The sequence below is a fragment of the Quercus lobata genome, chromosome 1 (genome assembly GCF_001633185.2).
Source record: "Quercus lobata isolate SW786 chromosome 1, ValleyOak3.0 Primary Assembly, whole genome shotgun sequence".
Taxonomy (NCBI): Eukaryota; Viridiplantae; Streptophyta; class Magnoliopsida; order Fagales; family Fagaceae; genus Quercus; species Quercus lobata.
Genome location: NC_044904.1, coordinates 37,213,005 through 37,230,885, shown reverse-complemented (window position 1 = coordinate 37,230,885; position 17,881 = coordinate 37,213,005). Strand labels below are relative to the sequence as shown.

At 36.3% G+C, this 17,881-nt stretch overlaps 2 protein-coding genes and 1 pseudogene across 4 annotated transcripts; all 3 read left to right on the top strand.

Annotated features, from left to right (window-relative positions):
* Window positions 1-3,805: 3,805 nt before the first annotated feature.
* Window positions 3,806-9,925, top strand: LOC115989188 (annotated as a pseudogene). The gene is made up of 7 exons (XR_004091839.1): window positions 3,806-4,522; window positions 6,305-6,409; window positions 6,657-6,778; window positions 7,463-7,612; window positions 7,713-7,865; window positions 8,223-8,299; window positions 9,093-9,925. The product of XR_004091839.1 is annotated as an exonuclease V, chloroplastic-like (transcript).
* A 1,120-nt stretch (window positions 9,926-11,045) lies between these two features.
* On the top strand, window positions 11,046-13,891 carry LOC115989177 (adenylate kinase isoenzyme 6 homolog). Its single transcript, XM_031112843.1, has 4 exons — window positions 11,046-11,165; window positions 12,054-12,349; window positions 13,247-13,392; window positions 13,492-13,891. Exons 2-4 carry the CDS (start codon window positions 12,146-12,148, stop codon window positions 13,676-13,678), a joined length of 537 nt encoding a protein of 178 aa, XP_030968703.1. The 5' UTR covers window positions 11,046-11,165; window positions 12,054-12,145; the 3' UTR covers window positions 13,679-13,891.
* Window positions 13,892-14,776: 885 nt separating this feature from the next.
* On the top strand, window positions 14,777-17,612 carry LOC115952527 ((R)-specific enoyl-CoA hydratase). 2 transcript variants are annotated; one of them, XM_031069791.1, is made up of 5 exons: window positions 14,777-14,889; window positions 15,929-16,007; window positions 16,130-16,385; window positions 17,090-17,205; window positions 17,301-17,612. In XM_031069791.1, coding segments are annotated over exons 2-5 (486 nt in total). In that variant the 5' UTR covers window positions 14,777-14,889; window positions 15,929-16,005; the 3' UTR covers window positions 17,413-17,612. The 2 variants fall into 2 exon arrangements, with proteins under 2 accessions (XP_030925651.1, XP_030925584.1); XM_031069724.1 differs by having other exon boundaries at window positions 15,929-16,385.
* Window positions 17,613-17,881: the final 269 nt, after the last annotated feature.

Sequence of the window (17,881 nt, the reverse complement as noted above, 5' to 3'; positions counted from 1 at the left end):
TTGGCGACTAATCGTTCAAGCGACTCTCTACTAATACTACAGTCAACACTCCTTTCCTTCTTCCCGCAATGAGCCCCTCCGGGGCAGCATGGATAACTTCAATCACCCCTACAGGAGGTGGAAGAGGGTTCCCCCTTTGCTGAGTATCTTGCCCCGAAACTCTATCCTCCCGAGTCCAGCACAAATTCCTTTAAATGCCTGGCCTTGACCAATTGCCCGAGGTGATCCTTCAACACCCGGCACTATTCGGTAGTGTGACCTTTGTCCCGGTGATAGGTGCAGTACAAATTCTGATTCCTCCTAGATGGGTCTCCTCCCATCTTGTTCGCCCATCGAAAATACGGCTCGTGTTTAATCCGATCATGAATCCTGTGTACCGGTTCCTTAAATGTCACATTTACTTCTCCCATTTGTGTTGCCGGTTCTTGAATAGTCAAGCCCCCTCGGGATCTGAACGGAAAACCACTTTACCGGGGACGATTCATCATTGATGCTTTGCTCTTACTTTGTAGCTAGTCATCCTCTAGTTGTTTATATTCCTCAATGTGTCTCATAAGCTGCCTCATGCCTTCGGGAGGCTTCTTAGTCAACGACTCCTGTAGTCCGAAGTCCTTAAGCAACCCCATCCTAAAAGTGCTTACTGCGACCCTTTCATTATCCCCGCCTATCTCATTGTATAGCTCCTAGTACCAGTTGGCATAACTACGGAGGGTCTCCCCTACCTTCATTTTCATGGACAAAAGCGCATCTACCGGCTGTGGTACTCGACTACAGGTCACAAATCGAATGCCGAACTCCTGAATTAGCTCGGAAAAACTATGTATGGAGCCCTTCCGTAGCCTATTAAACCACCTCAAAGCGGTTGGTCCTAAACTCAAAGGAAATACCTTGCACATCAGCACATCATTTTGAGTATGTAGAGACATCATCTGAATATAATGACTGACGTGCTCTACTGGGTCAGTTTTCCTGTCGTAGCAATTAAACGGTGGGTGGGTAAACCTACTCGGCATTTCAGCCCGTTCGATATCATTTGAAAACGAGGACCGAGCTGCTTTTCGCAAAGCACGACTCATAGCATTCATGGCAGCATTACGAGGCCACCCTTCCTCTGAGGAAACCAAATTCCTGACTTGATTCTCCCAAGATCGTGAGCAATCTCGGCATTGCCCTAACTCTCGGGAAAGTGACCAGTTTCAATGTCATCGGGATCCCCGCGGATGCGAACGGTCTCGGTACTGACGGGATTCCTGGGAATGTGAACGACTTCGCCGTTGCCGAGATCCAAACTGATTAGACCCCGCCCCATATCTATTTCCCCCATTTTTGACCTCCCTTTTTTGGTCATCTCTGTCTCTTCTCCGACGCCTGCCCCTTACCTCCAGCTCCAAGCCCTTGACTAGTCTGCACAACCGTTCAAGCTCTTCATCTCTCTCCTCCCTCTGCCTATGTCTTGTAGCACCAGAGATTGTCTGTTGGGTTTGGTACGATCCTTCTCCCGTGCCGGACATTTCTTCTTGTTGACCATGCTCCCTATCTTCTCGTTCCTTTTGTTTGTGCTCTCGCCAATTAGATCCCCGAGAAGATCTTATGGATCCACTTTCCGCGTGACTCCCCGAATGCCTTTTAGACATTTTTTCCAAGCTCGAGTTCCTTTAGAACCACAACGTTGTAGGAGAGCCCCATGGTGGGCACCAATTGTGCGCACCAAAGACGAGGTTACTGGACTGAACCTCAATTGGGCTCACAACTTATTTGTATGGTGGGTTTGGGTATCCTACTTTGCGTCGTTCTAGATTTTGAGACTCAATGAGATCACTTTTCTCTCTTTCTATGTGTTTCTTTCTCTAGACTCTCTTTCTCTCCCCAAAATTCCATCCCCTTTCCATTCTTTAGCTCCTCATATTTATAGTCAATTATTAGTGGGGGGATTATCATTACCTTTAAAACTAGTGCAATGAGAGGTCCAATGTTGTTAATTGTAAGTGGGTGTTTAGGTGTGAGTGGCTTTGGAAATGGTTCTCACTACAGCAAATGTGCTCGGCGGCGAAGTTTCCTAAGGCACTGCCAAGCACATACAGGGCGGTATGACCGAACATCTGCATATTTCTCGGGGACGACTTACCGAGCAATATGCAAGCTGGAATCGGCTGTCTGCTTCTCAGGCATTTGAACAACACCCAGCTTGGGCTCGTAGGTTTTGTGGGCTCAGGCCGGGATCCCGAGTAGAGCAGAGGTTGGGCCCCTGGGTCATACTATTGATCCATGGCCCAAGGCCCAAATGGACTTGGATGTGAGGGGTCATACACATGTAATAGAGGAGAGTATTTTCTGTTAGAACAATCAGTGTTGTTAAGCATCTTCACTATTACCTTGGCATTAAGTTCCACTTCAAGAAAGTTTATTCCCCGTTGAATGGCTAAATATAGGCCATCTCTCAACGCCCACAACTCAGCCATCATACTTTGCATCTCCACTATTAGAACAACCTTTGCATGTTCTACTTTGCTTACTTATTAATGTTCCGTCCCTAAGCAAAGTACAACAGTAATTTAAAAAAAAAAAAAAAAATGAGAACAAAGTTCTTTGCTTACTTATTAAGGCTCCACATAGTTCTTTTCTAAAGTAGGAGCATAGGGACGGAACCATGTAAGACATATTTGGTTTGAGCAATTTTTATCACTTATTATTCAATTCTCATCACCTTTAATTTTTTTTTTTGGGCCTACGTCATTTCAACCTGTTAGTCTTGATTTTTTTTCTTACTTCTCATCACTCATAACCCAAAAAAAAACGTCAGAGTAATTGCAAATGAGAACAAATTTTAGTGTTTTTAAATTATGAAAATAGAATTACAATGGCAATGTAACAGTTCTACTGAACTAAGAGCATTCTTATCAAGAATTCTAAATTTTTTAGCATTTAGCACTTCAAAAATCTACTTTATTTATTATACCATCCCACTTTAAAATACATCAAACATCAAAATTTCTATATTTTTTACCATTTTATTTAAATAATATAAACTACTCATTAAAATAATAATAAAACAACTTAACACAAACAACTAGCCAACCACCTCACCACATGAGAATAAAAAACTATTTTTGTTTTACAATTCAGGCTACAGTGAGCTTGTATTAATACAAGCTCACTGTGCAAATATACCAAAAATTTTACAATTTGAAAACTTTGATGGAGTTGCTTTTTTGATGTTTTGATGCTAAAATTTAGCATATATCCATTTTAGCATCCTTGATAAGGATGCTCTAAGTGGATACCACCCACATGTAAAGTCGCTATCAGTGGCAGAGAAATAATGCTTACCAACAGCCAGCTACACTACTGTTCAATACCCGCCTTTATTTTTTATATTTTATTTTTCTCTCATTTCTCTCTGACTTTCATTTTTCTTACCATTTTGAATGATGAGATTTGAACGTTGAAAATTGAGTTGCCAAAATAAATAAATAAATAAATATATATATATATATATTTATATGAAAATTGAGGACCCTCGAACCAAACATGGCCGTAGTTTCCGACTTTCCACGAGAAAAAGTGAACCAATCACAATATTGTAGCTCCTCAAAGTCAAGGGAATCCATAAAAGTAAAAGGCGTAAAGATTCAACTTAATCTGATTAACAAACTTGTTTAAGCAATTAATGCCCCAGGAAACTGCATTAATCGTTTTTAGAAGAGCTTAATAATAGTAGCTTTTTCGACTTCGTTTTCCATTCGTACAAGTACAACACAACCCAACGCCAACGGGTCTGAAACTCAGGAACCTTCAGACCAAAGGAAGCTATAAAATGTTAAAAAAGATTCCACACCTGTAACGACTACTTTTACAATCATTGCCAACGTTCATTTCATTTCTCCTCCTCGACTCTCTCTCTCTCTCTCTCTCTCTCTCTCTCATAGCCTAGCTAGCTCTCGCAAAAATGAACGAGTCACACTCCGAGTTACCCTTTAACACCACCACCAACTACAATAGCAACAATAGTGGTGTTGACATTCCAACCGAGCTCGTGAGTGAAGAAGAAATGGCTTCCATTGAAGCTGCCTTAGCCTCCGCTAGCTCTTATCTATCTTCCTCTACAGTCGCTGAGCTCGTTAGCGAAGAAGAAATGGCTTCCATTGAAGCTGCCTTAGCATCCACATGCACTTTAACCTCTTCCTCTACAGCCTCTGTGCTCGTGAGCGAAGAAGAAATGGCTTCCATTGAAGCTTCCTTGGCCTCTCCTCGCTCTTCACTCTCTTCCTCTGCAGTCCCTGCAATTTGTTCAACCTCTCAGTCTCAGTCTCACTCTCAGTATGAGTTCCAGAGAAACGCGAGGTCTATTCAGTCAATCACCCTCCGAGCCAAAAGGAGGTTCTCGTTTTGTACAGAACCCTCCGATATTGAAGATTTGGGAAGCCTTAGGAGTAACCAGAAGAAGAAGAGCAGAGTGGCTGGCTCGTTTTTCCACCGCTTTAGGAACAAGACTGGCTTGTTTGTCAGAGATATCACTGCAACGGTATGGATTTCTTTTTTTGGACGGGTTAGGGAAATGGGTTTGATTTATTTTTGTTAATTTTCATGTTTAATTGTAGTTTGACCTTTGAAGATTACATTGTGACACATTGATTAATGTATATGTCTATATGACTTTGTTTGGGAATATTATTCAAAACCGTTAATTTAATTAGTACTAGTCTCATCTCATTTGCAATGATGCTTTTTTCAGCCAAAAAAAAATTGTGTTTTTATTTTATATATATAATTTTTATTTTGAGAACCTAATTTATAAGTGGATAAAGTAATTTAAAAATTAATAAGAGTTTTTTTTTTTTTACCAGATTATTTTTTAGTTTTGTCTATACTTGAACATAGGAGTCTTAAGAGTATTTTTGAACCAAAAAAAAAAAAAAAAAAAATTGAAAATTCCAAACAGAGGAAGACCTTTAAATAGTAATATAGATAAACTATTATTATACAAGTGAATGGAGTGTTGCTTCTGAAGTACTGAATAATTACTGATTAACAACCACAACAATTTCAACACTGTTGACTGTTTTTTATTTATCGTTATAAGATTACTTGGAGAACGCTTAGTTAGTCTTATTCTTTTGCTTTCAAATAGTTGCTTTTTCTTTGTTAAAGAGTCAAATTCTTGTTTCCAAGACACCGAATTCTTTGGTTTCTTGCTGGAGAAGTTGAGCCCTTGAAATTATCACAAAGTTGCCTTAATAGGTTAGAGCCTTTTGTTTGTTGAAATGGTGATGGTTTTGGGTTGTAACTTGTAAGGCACAAGTTCCCTTTTCCTCCCTACAGTCCACTTTGGTGGGACTGACACTAGGTAATGGCCTTTATGCTGCAAGATAAATTAAGGTTGGTCATAAATTGGTTCTCAGTATATACAATGGAAATCCATGCTTGATTATTCGTCAAAGTGCTCAAGGTCTTTTATACTTATCAGTCAAATTGATTTGCTCATGAAGTGCATTGAAAGTTGTTGTTGTGAATCAGATGCTTCAGGATGTAGTTAAGCAATCGACTTCACCTCCATGAAGTTCAAATTGTATAGGTTCAAGTCTGCCAGCCCATCACCTTGACCTTGCTTGTGTATTGTATGGCCTTACTGTCTTGAATGGTTTACATCAAATTGACTCTTATGAATATGGCATTTCTTTTTCTCATTCCAAACTCCTTGATTAGATTCCTCTTGTCAGTCATCTACTGAGCATCCGGTAAGGTGGGAAAATGTACGCATATAGCTCATAAGTAAGAGAGTAAGCTGATATGAAAAAACAGGAGGGGACATCCTTCATGCTAATTGGTGGAAACACATATTCTTGTGGATCAGACATCCATTTCAGTCGCTGGTTTTGCAGGCATCTATTTATTTATTTGGCAGCCCTTCTATAGGCAACCCAAACTACTAAACTGTATTTTCAATTTCCATTAAATTCTCTTGTACTACCCAACCAGCTGAGTACTCTCACAATGCCTATCAGTGAATAATGTTTGAAATCACACCTAGGAGGATTGCAAATCTAAACAGTAAAAGGTTGTGCTAGCAATTAGGAACTACCCAGAATTTATCCCTCTCTCTTCATATATTTTTTGGCCCTTTTAAGATGTTAAATCATATGTGCCAACTGAAAATTCAAGCTTAATATGTCGTGTTTTGTTGTAGAAAATTTTCTAATTTGTTCATTATTATTTGATTTAGTGAAGCGAAGTTATTAGTCCATGCAACTTTTCAAATTTGAAACATACTCATATCACTTTCATTCTCATTTCATGATCATGATAGGAATGGTGTGAAAAACAAATGGAGTTTCGTCTTCTCTTTGGCCAGAAAAAGAATACTGAGGCTATGAAAATAGGTCGAGCTCGCCATGCAAAACTTGAAGAAGAGGTATACAATTTGGCATATTTAACATTTTCTTTTTTAAGGTGCCCTTTTTTTGGTAAGTAATATTTGCAAAGTGACGAAGAACATAGATAGCATACTTGGACATAGTAATTACATATTAGACATCAACTAAATAATTTTTTTTCTGCACATTTTGGTCAGCAAACTGAATGCTTTGTTTTCTGTTGGTCACTTTGTTTGTCAAACTCACTTTGTACAATAATCTGATCCTGATTGGATTTCTGGGCAGGTTGTAAAAAAAGTGGATCTTCATGTCAAATCAGTTGAGGATGCATGGGCTGTGAAGCTTACGAATTTTATAATTGGTGCAAATCAATTATTGCTTGACGGATTAACACGAGAGCTGCCACTGTAAGTTCAATCCTGTGTGGTTAAATCTAATTCAATTTCCTGCTCCTCATGGTTTAAATATCTTCCAACCATCACATGGCATATAATTATTTTCCCCTGATTGTGGTTGTTAACAAAATTCTGTTGGCCACAAAAGGGCATTAGGTTAGATTTTTTAATGGGAGATCTATCCAGACTTCCAAATATCCTGTTTTTTTCTTACAAGGCATATAGTAGAAAATATATAAATATAATGTTCAGGGGAATAATTTTACCCTGAGACCCTGATATGAACCAATGGTATGGCCTGAATGTGAATCTGAGATTTTAAAGAGATGCTTACCTTAAAATTGAGTTCAATGTGACATGTATCTGTATCTTAATCTAAGAATCATTGTCTTAAAAATGTCATTGGAACAGTACTAATCATTTAAAATCACTGTTTTAATGTTTTGGATATTTAAAATCTGTATGGAAAATGAACGGTGAAGAAGAAATTTATAAATCATCCCCTTGCCTTTGGCAAAGCAATGGGGTTAGTTTGGTAATATTATGGTGATGATGATGATTATATACATATAATTTTTTTCCTGTTTTTAACTGAGACAATGGTTTTCTAAAATTTGATAAGAGGGCAATAAAAAAAAATGGAGAACTGATTTTTAATATTTCTTTTTACCTTTCTGATGGACTATACTACACCAGAATAGGCTTTGCAGAAGGTGTCTGGATGGTGGGAATGGTTGATGAGGTTCAAATGCCAGTAACTGAAACTGATAGAAACCCGATCTTAGTTGACATCAAGACTCGTGTGCAAGATACACTTCCTGCAGAACCACAGAGAAGAAATGGAAGGTATACAAATTAAAATGCTTATGTTTCAGAGTGATTGACGTGAGCAGCTGTAAGCTACTGCATCAACACAAAATCATGATGTGCACATTTCTATCTACAGGCTTCAGTTAATGTGCTACAAGTATCTGTGGGACAATTTAGTAGCTGATAGCTTCCCCTCAAAACAGTTTTTGATTTCTTTTCCTTGGATCCATATTATATCTTATCCAAAGAAATCAGAGATAACACAGCTAAGTCAGGGTTCCCTGTGATGGTAAAGATCCTCTCTGTCTTGAATCATTAGTTACTTCAATCTAGAAATCAGAGATGCCATATTGCATGATGTTCTCTTTATCATTTTATGTATTTCTGGGATACCTTTTTAGGTGGAAATTATAAAGTCATATCATAGTATTCAAGGAGTGCTTACAACGATGGGTGTTTCTTTTTCATTCTGTTATTTGGTTCATAGTTAGTGATTCATTTAGTCACATACTTACCAAGCAAATGGGATGAATCCATACATAATTGTAGAATGGTGAACAGTGTAGGGTCAAGTTAAAGAGTTTTGCATAACTAACAACTCCAAAATCATGCTTTTATAGTTTGTTATTTTACTTTGGCTGTGCAGACCCTTGATGATGTGGTGAGATGTTATAGAAATATATGTAGCAAGCTGTCCCCTGCTAAACATGAGCTGTTATTGAGGTAAATGCAAAATTAATGTTGGTGATTTCTTTATATGAGTATTGTTTGTGTTGAGGTAGCGGAGTTTTGATACCAATTGTAGTTAATATAGTCAATAATAGTGGGTTTATATGAAATAGAATAAAAAAAGTAGAACGAACAGACACATAGTGAACATAGAGATTTATGTTGTCAGCATTAGGCCTACATCCACAATGGCATTGAGGAGAAAGTTTCACTAAGAAAATAAGGAGATTACAATAGTGGCACAACATGCAAACTCTAAACACACCCAAAGAGCTCTTTTTTCACAAAAGCTCAAGATAAGAGAATTTAGCTTTTGACTATTTGCTGCTTGAGATAAAATGAAAGACTGAATATATATAGTTGGAGAAGCCAACTAAGTTAGCATGGTGGTATTCTAGTACCACTCAAACTTTGTTAAAATAGCCAACTTCACCCTGGACTATTAAATTCATATGTGGCATTATGTGCAACTAATGCACCTCATTCCGCATTAAGTTCAAGCCACGTCATTAACAGGTTGCCCATTTTTTATAGCTGAAATTATAGGAGCTGTCATTGAGATGCATGAACATGAAGGTGCCTTGGAATGTATTTTAGTTAGTCTTTGGAATACATAATAAAAGATGTTGGATGGGAACCATAATGGTCCACACTAGCAAACTCACTAATCATACTAAGGAGTTGATTGTATAGAATAAATGAAAGTTTCTTCATGTCTGGGACCTATATTTAGCAACAGGTTATACCATTCTTTTAGCAAGATATTTATTTGGTTGGTTTGGGGCAGATATGAATACCAAAAAGATAATTCAGTGCTTGGTGAAGATCGGTTTGCATATGACTCTGATTGGCTCAAGAGTCAAATTATGAGCTGCCTTGAGTTTTGGCAGGGAGAGCGAGAAGCCAATTGCACTCCAAAGGAAGAGCGCTGGAAATGCTGGTTTTGTGAATTTTCTTGTGTCTGTCCTACTAACACTAACCCCGATAATACACAAGGCCCTATTACTGACAATCCAAATAGTACACCAAGCTAGAGAAGGCGCTGACCTTCTCCTACATTGCTTTGATTAGCATCCTCAATAATGTTGCAGTAAGCAGATCATGCAACCTTTCAGGAAAGAGGCTACAGTTTTATTCAGGCTTCTTTGCCGTATATGCTGACCAGAGCCATATGGGCTAGCTATTGGGTCTGTTGTTAGGGATGTGCTATAATTATGTATTATATGTCTTATTTATGCATCAAATGTATCTGTTGTAGGTGATGATTCATTGTTGTAAAATTGATTAGCTGATTGTTAACTTTTCATTATCATATACATCTCTCTCTCTTTTTCGTGTGGGTGTGTGACTGTGTCCTCATAGGTGATGTGTGCAAGCATAAGCGTGCATATTGTGGTTGTCATTTGACTCGTACAAAGTTGAAGCTTGGCCTGCATTCAGAAATAGCCCCTTGAATTTGCAATGTAATGTAATTATCGTTGATGCTTTCCTAGGGAGAGCTAATAAACTGCAAGACGTATTTTCATTTTAGTCATTGTAGCTATTTGGGAATGTGAACTCCGAAAACCAGAGGGAGAATTATTTGTTGGTATAGAGTAAACATGGGTGTGCATTTGGGAATATTGTAGTTTTCGATAGCTTATTTGCATAATGTTTATTAAAAGATATAAGTTTTTGATAACTTTTTTATTAAAAATATGTAACAAAAAGCTAGATGCTATCTTTTTTTTCCTTTTTTCCAATAAAGTTGATTTTGTTAAAAAAAAAAATCCAAAAAAGGCTGAAACAAAAAAGGAAAGCAAAAAACTAAAAACTAAGAACTTTTAACAACATTATTGAATTCTTTTAAAAAAGCAACTACTCCTCGTATAGTAAGAGGGACTATGGTACAAAATGTAGAGCCTGTTTGCATAAAATGTTTTGTGCATCTGAAAATGTTAGACAATAGAAAAAGTTTTCCTTAGTCAATGAAAAATTATACAAAAATAGCTGAAAACATTTTGGGCTTTTACTGAGCTCTCTCTCTCTCTCTCTCTCAATTTGTTCCCCTTCTCTCATTGTCATAGAGCTTAGAGACTGGAGATTCAAATCTGTCATGCTTTAGGCGTGAACAAAGTTAAAACTAAGGCCGTCAATCTAATGACAAAAGTTTCATACAATTCATTTTTAATGTGATGTTCACTCACTTTCAATATCATCTTGCAATGCATGTTTGGATGCAAGAGGAGAGACAATAATAATCTCATGGATTTAGTATATGCATGATGTCTCTCATCGCATGTTGTGAGACGATGCATGTCCTAAATGCACAAAAATAAAATTGTTTTTAATTTTATAATTAAAAAATATAAGATTGTTAGAAGCTCAATTCCGATGTCAAAATTCTTATAGGTCAAATGGTACACCTTGGTCTTTTTAAAGAAGATGTCAAATATTCAAAGTTCAAATCCTCTTCTCCCACAACTATCAAATTATAATTCTTTAAAAAAAAAAAAAAAATATTGTTAGATTCTAAACTAAAACTATTATTTGTTTAAATTTAAGCCTTATAGCTTGTTGTCAAAAAAAAACTTATTCAATTAGTTGACATTTCTTAATCTTTAAAATGAAAATATCCTGGTTCAAATAGTACCATTTTTCATTCCAACTAAAAAAAAAAAAAAACCCCTTAGAGCCTTTTGACTTGGGCCGATACTAACTCGGGTATTTGTTTGAATATATCGGGCCTAATAAAGAAAACCTCCCAAATGGTAACGGACCGAATTCCCCCAAAATTCCAATTCGGTGCCCCAAACCAAACCCCTAATTTCCTAATCAAACAAATTCCCGTCGAAACTACCTGTCGCCCTCGCCTTCGCAGGTATGAATTTCTCTTTCAAAAGACATTGTTTGCAATGTGAAAATTCAATATCTGTTTATTTTTAGTTCTGTTATTTATCAAACATTTCTTATTCATGACCTACTTCCAAATGCAACCTATAATCAGTAGCATATTTTTATTCAATCTAAGCTCATATAGTAACATGGAATCCTAATTTCATTACATTTCAATGGACTTATTATTTCAATTAAATTTTTTATGGATTTTTTTTCTTTTGTATTGCTTGTATTTTCTGGTACGTGTTGCTTGCGTTTTAGATTGTTTTGCTTAATTGATGTAATATGTTTTGGGTGCGTTTGTATAAGCTGTTGCGAAACGGCGTTTTGGGTTTAAAATGAACCTTTGTAAAAAAAAAAAAAAGGCTATGATGAGTTGCTGTTGCGAAACGGCATTTTAGGTTTTAAAAATGCTCTTTTAGGCTCCCAAATTGCCTAACCAAATGGACTCTTTTGGGTGATTTGGGTTGTATTTTGCATATTTGGGATCTGTATTGGTGCAATTAGAAGTTTGCTTAATCTAATAAAATAGCAGAAAGTTTTATTAGATTAAAGAAACTTAAAGATTTACATCAGTTTGTATTACATTTCATAAACAATTCGGAATTGTTTCCTGCCAAACTTTATCTTCTCCTAGCTGAGTTACTAACTGGGTGGCTCAGCCAATCTCCATGCTGCTACATTAAAAGTTTTTCAAATATAATTTCTAATAACCTTTAAAATAAATATTCATTACATTTTACATATAATAATAAAATAAAAAAATTAATTCCTTCTTTTTTGTATATATGAGATAACTGATATTATGTAGATAATCTTGAATTATATGCATTTATGTACTTGATCTAATTCTATTTTGTGTGTGGCACAGGTTAATAGCTAGTCAGACATAGAAGTAGAACAAGCACTGACAGAACGGTCTGAAAGTGACTAAGATAACCAAAGCGGTAGGGACTCGATTCCATGGCACAAAATGGTAGTGTGAGAAAGAGGGGGCCAAACATTCTGGTGACAGGAACGCCTGGGACGGGCAAGACAACGACATCGTCTGCTTTAGCAGAAGCCACCCAGCTCCGCCACATCATCATCGGTGATTTGGTCAAGGAGAAGAACCTCCATGATGGCTGGGATGACGAGCTTGACTGTTACGTCATCAATGAAGACCTCGTAATCTTATAAACCTTAATTTCTTATTGTACTTGTTTCTATATATGTTGTGATACATAGAGGGCAGTTGGTTTTTCATATTGAAATTTTTACATTTTATGCTGAAGGCATAATTTAGACCAAAAAAGTTCAGCGTTGAGGATTTAACTTTGTTATACATGAACTATACACTTAAAACTGAATAAATAAATTGGATTTGAGGTAATTAAAACACATCGTTTTAAGTCTGCCATATGCAGAATGTCTTGGGAAGTCAAGAAAATCGGAGTTAGAAGAAAAGTTTACACAAAATTTTTAGATGAAAAGATTGTTTGAGATGTTTTGGGCTTCAAACCAACTTCATACTTGGGAAAATTGTAGAACTACTCTAATATTTGTGTTCATTTGATAGAGGCATTTGTTTATGCTATTGATGAGACTATGATGTCTCCACATTAAGCTGGGATACATTGTTCAGTAAAAAAATAATAATAATAAAAGGGATATATTGTATATCTTGTCTTGTAATAGCAGAGAGAACATGGGTTCGTCTGAATGAAGCAAACATTTGCTTTTGTTATCCTACCGTAGGGTTTTTGAATGTTGGGTTTAACTTTACCTCCTGAGTGGTTTATGATAGATTACTAATTGGAGAGGTTTTTGACACTATTTCTTGCTGACTAATGTTTATGCAGAATCGATGTTACTATATGAGCATCCATGGTATTCTGAATAAACAGGGATATGTAATTTAAAATCAACAATGTAAGATAGCTGATGGTCTTGGAACCAAATGGCTCCCCCCTCCTCCTGCTTTCTCTCTCTTAAAATAACGGGTGAAGGAGGGAGGTGGGATTCAGTCCTCTATATGTGCATTGTTTAGGTGATGGTACCAGTTATAGCATGCTTATTTTGCAGGTTTGTGATGAGCTTGAGGATTTGATGGAAGAAGGGGGGAACATTGTGGACTACCATGGCTGTGATTTCTTTCCTGAGCGATGGTTTGATCGAGTAGTTGTGCTTCAGACCGACAACACAGTGTTGTATGATCGCTTGAGTAGGAGGTTGTGCCAGCTTTACTTTTTTCCTTGTCACTTTATCTTCAACTTGTTTTTTGATCCCTCCCTCTAATCTTATTGTCTCAAAAACCATTTCTGTGACAGAGGTTACACAGGTTCAAAGCTCTCAAACAACATTGAGTGTGAAATCTTTCAAGTTCTGCTCCAAGAGGCGAAAGAAAGTTACCCAGAGGACATTGTGGTGGCATTAAAGAGCGATACAATTGAAGACATTTCCAGAAATGTTGCGAGTTTAACAGATTGGGTGGGAAGTTGGCACCCTGCTTCCTAGTCACATCACATCATCTCTCCCCTCTGTCTGTTGTTGTTATCAAGGGCACTAGTCCCTGCTTGAGTTGAGTAGGTGTTTTTAGCATAGTCTGCTTGAAGCAGATTTTGGCGATGCTATGACTACTATAAGATGAAGTTTTCTTCAGAATTCAGCTGTATAAGTTACTATTTTATATAGAAAATGTTTTATATTATTTAATATATTTTGTCCTAATTTAGATTTTCATTTCAATTAATGAGTTGCAATGTTTACTCTTACGATATAGATCCTGACTTAAAAGGGTGTTACATTCTCTTTAATTATAGATAGCTGGTGAAAAGAAATTTGTTATGGGGGATGTGTAGAATTTTGGTGTTGTATCTTAGCTGTAGTTTTGGGGTATCTGTTAGTTCTATTTATACGAAGAGTCTGGTATATAGATAGTGTATAGGAATGTGCTCTCTCTCTCTCATTTGAAAATCTGCTAGCCCTGTTCTTTCTGTTGGCTTGATCTCTCAAGTTTGCCTGAGCTTGAAATTCAAAGCCAATTTATATACCCTTAAACCTTATTTTTGCTGAGTGTATAAACCCTTCAACTAAATTCATTGATGGTGACTCTCAAAATGTTGTATGATTTGTTGTTTTTTATTTTTAAGCCATGGGGAGAGTACACTGGAGCATCTATTAAAGTGATAAAACTTCTCTCAAAATGGTGTTTTTCCTAACCATGGGGACTTAATTATATTTCAATGAGACACTTGACCCATTTTTTGAGTTAATTGAAAAAATTTGGTTCAAATTAACTCTATTGATAAAGTCTTTTATCGATAAATAAGAAATCTAAGGTTTGATTCCTACCTACATCAAAAATCAATTGATATCTTGACATGATAAAAAACAATCATTATGGAGTGAACGTCATAGGTTGAAATTCTATTATATTTGTACCTAAATTAATTGGCACATTTTGGTGTGCCCATGACTTCCAAGTTTTCATCATCCCTTCCCAATGTAATTATTAAATTTAAAATTTTTAAAAATAAATAAAAAAAATCTCGGGCTTTAGGCCCACCTCAAGGCCCATTTGATCGCCTTGGTCTCAGCCACTTCCAACTTATTAAGAATGCAGCTGCCGCGCCAAACGCGAAAGAAAGAAACAAGGCCATTCACATTCACACCAGCTATAACAAAGAACAGTAGAGGCGTGAAACAGCGTAGCTTTTGGATTTAAGGTCATTTATTTACCCAATCACTCACTCTATTAAAAATGTTCCAAAATTTGTTCTCATACTCCATTCTCAACTAATTTTTGAACTTCCTGAATCGAACACTTGTACAACTACTGCACTTTAAATGTTCGATAAAATGCTTATGCAGCAAATGCACCCATAGATACATCCTTTACGTGTTTACCCAAATCTCTCTCTGGCTTATTTATAGGCATTTAGGTAACAATATGGTGCCTTGTTTTTTCTTATTCCTTGTCTCATGGGTGATGCCTAGGACGGATTGGAGATTGAATTTAAAAAAACTATATTTGAAATGCTATTCCCATTACTTCTGTGTTCTTTAAATGTAAGCTCTTTTAGGGTCTTGTGTTATGCATGGACTAAGGGTGTTCCTTGAACAATACTAAGGTTCTCCCCTTTTGGCCAAAACAATGATTTCCAGGGGTAAAGAGTTAGTGCTCTCTTTATTATGCAATTAGTTGTGTGGTGCAACTTTTGGTTAGAAGGTTATGGTGGATTTGCTGCTCAACTAAGAGTTCCATGTAATTTTATTTGACCCATTATTATAATCTGAATCGTGATATTCAAATGAATGTGGGTTAAGTTGGTCAAAACAGACAATTGAATATGGAGGAATTGGGTTTTGATGGAGCTGAATGATTAAGAAGTATTTGTCTACATATGAAAGTTATAGAGTTGAGCAAAGTCTAGAACTAGAACTCAAGCAAATAGTGTAATTCTTAAGTTGTAACAAGTCATTTCAAATGACAGAGGCTTAATATTTTTATGGATTTAGGATGTTGATATGACTTTAGATAATGGGGTGCCTATATTAAAACATGAAAAAGATATTGATATATATATATTAAGTCAATCAGTATGCATGAAAAAATACACCATTCACAAAGTTTATTGTCATTGCAGATGGTATTTTCTTAATTTTGCTTTTTATGTTTATTCTCAAATCTAATTCTGTCCAAATATCATATTTATGTCACAGTTGTTGATGTAGTTGATGGTTATGCTTCTTACTTTGTCACAGGTGCAAATACTTAAAAAGATGTCTTAGTTTTTGTACTATTGTGGAGGTGCAATCTATTACTGGTGAAGTCATTTAATATGTATACAATCCCTCTAATTTGGCTGTGCTTGGCTGAGAATATTAAGATGAATTTTGCTTCAATTTAATCTGAGAGACAATATTTAAAAATCTCTTCAAGACTTCTACAACTATGTTAATCAGGAGTTTACTTTCAGCCAATGTCCTCCCTTTGAGATGTTTTTCCTCATCAGCAATTAATGTTCTAAAAACTGGAGATATTTTAAGGCAAGCAAGAATTTTTACAAATGAAGATGTCCTTGAATATTCGAAGGTGAGTCATGATTCAAATCCTATGCATTTTGATTCTGAGCTTGCTCAAAATGCTGGATTCGAAGATAGACTTGTTCAAGGGATGCTTGTTGCTGCCCTATTTCCTCGGATAATTTCTTCCCATTTTGTAAGTCACACCTTTTGGAATTTGTTACCACTTCTTTACTTTTTAATTTTCTTATTCAGATTATTGTAGTAAATTATCAAAAGGGTCCATCAAAAAAAAAAATTTATATCAAAAGGGTGAGAATGGGCTAGCGCTCCCCACTCTGCTCCTTCTGATACAGCCTTCTTGTCTTTGTCCTGTTATAGTAATTGTTGGAAGGAAGAGCAACTACAAGAAGTAGCTGAGCATTTCATTTAGAGCTAAAACAAGAAGAAAAAAAAGGAATGTACTATTACATATTTTCTCTCCACAATTGTATAACACTAAGATCTAGACTATTAATACGTGTGAACTAGCTTAGGTCTCATATGGATCCCAACATAATGAATAGCTCACTCACATCTTCCATTACAGGAAATGTATTTTGGTACCAACAGCTTAGAATTATAATTCTAAGCTGTAGTCAATGGTTGTGTTTTTGTAAATAAACATGATGAATAGGTCAATATTGGGCTAAATGATTTTGGTTTGTTATTGTAGATTTTGGGTATAATGTGACATGGGTGCACCGTTTGTGGGCATTTTAATCAAAACATCACTCGGAATTTTAGTTGTAGACTCAGTTTCTGAGAACATTTCAGCCCTTTTGGTATGTAAAGCCCAGTTGCAAGACTTGTCCTTTTCAAGATAGTCTAATGTTTTTTAATTTTATGCTTAATATGTAGCCTGGAGCTGTATATGTTTCCCAAAGCTTGAATTTCAAGTTGCCAGTCTATGTTGGAGACAAGGTGGCAGGTGTGGTACAAGCGATTAGTTTGAAAGAAAGCAAGAAAAGATACATGTAAGCTACATCACTAAAGCAATTCTTCAATTTTTTTGAAACTAAAGAGAGATTTTAACCATCAAATTACTTGGATGTTTGATTATGTGATACAGAGTAAAATTCAAGACAAGTTGCTTTAAGAATGATGAGATTCTTGTTCTTGATGGAGAGGCTATGGCCATTTTACCTACGCTTGCAGTAGAACAAGTGCATTCAATGGAATGATAAAAATTGTGATAGTTCAAGATACGTGCTGCAGATCAATTAGCTGCTTAGCTTCTTAAGCTTCCATGTATTTATTAATTTCTTATTTGTGGGACTTTAAAAAGAATTAAACAGAGCTTGGATGGAAGTAATACCTTTTTGAATTCTGCACCTATGTACAATTTTGACATTCCTAATTAAAAAGTCCAGGCTTTCGGTAATTAAGGCTGTGTTTGTTTTGGCTTTAAATTACTTCCAGAAATGCTTTTCCGTAAAACTTGAGTGTTTGGTTGAACCCTTAAATTCAGTCAACTGAAGTGCTTTTCCCCTTTGATCGTAAAATAACCCAAAACACCCGTAAAATCATTTCCGTTCATATTTTCACTTCTAACCATTTCCACTCCTCACACAACACAGTCTGAGCTCTCTCACAACAGCACAAGCTCTCACACGCACTCCTCACAGCAGCACACTCCTCATAGCGCACTCC

Coding starts and splice junctions, on each gene's coding strand:
- LOC115952527 (XM_031069724.1), top strand. CDS start 16,119: ATGTTAATCAGGAGTTTACTTTCAGCCAATGTCCTCCCTTTGAGATGT. Junction 16,386..17,089: donor GGATAATTTCTTCCCATTTT/GTAAGTCACACC, acceptor CTTAATATGTAG/CCTGGAGCTGTATATGTTTC. Junction 17,206..17,300: donor GAAAGCAAGAAAAGATACAT/GTAAGCTACATC, acceptor TATGTGATACAG/AGTAAAATTCAAGACAAGTT.
- LOC115989177 (XM_031112843.1), top strand. CDS start 12,146: ATGGCACAAAATGGTAGTGTGAGAAAGAGGGGGCCAAACATTCTGGTG. Junction 12,350..13,246: donor ACGTCATCAATGAAGACCTC/GTAATCTTATAA, acceptor CTTATTTTGCAG/GTTTGTGATGAGCTTGAGGA. Junction 13,393..13,491: donor TATGATCGCTTGAGTAGGAG/GTTGTGCCAGCT, acceptor TTTCTGTGACAG/AGGTTACACAGGTTCAAAGC.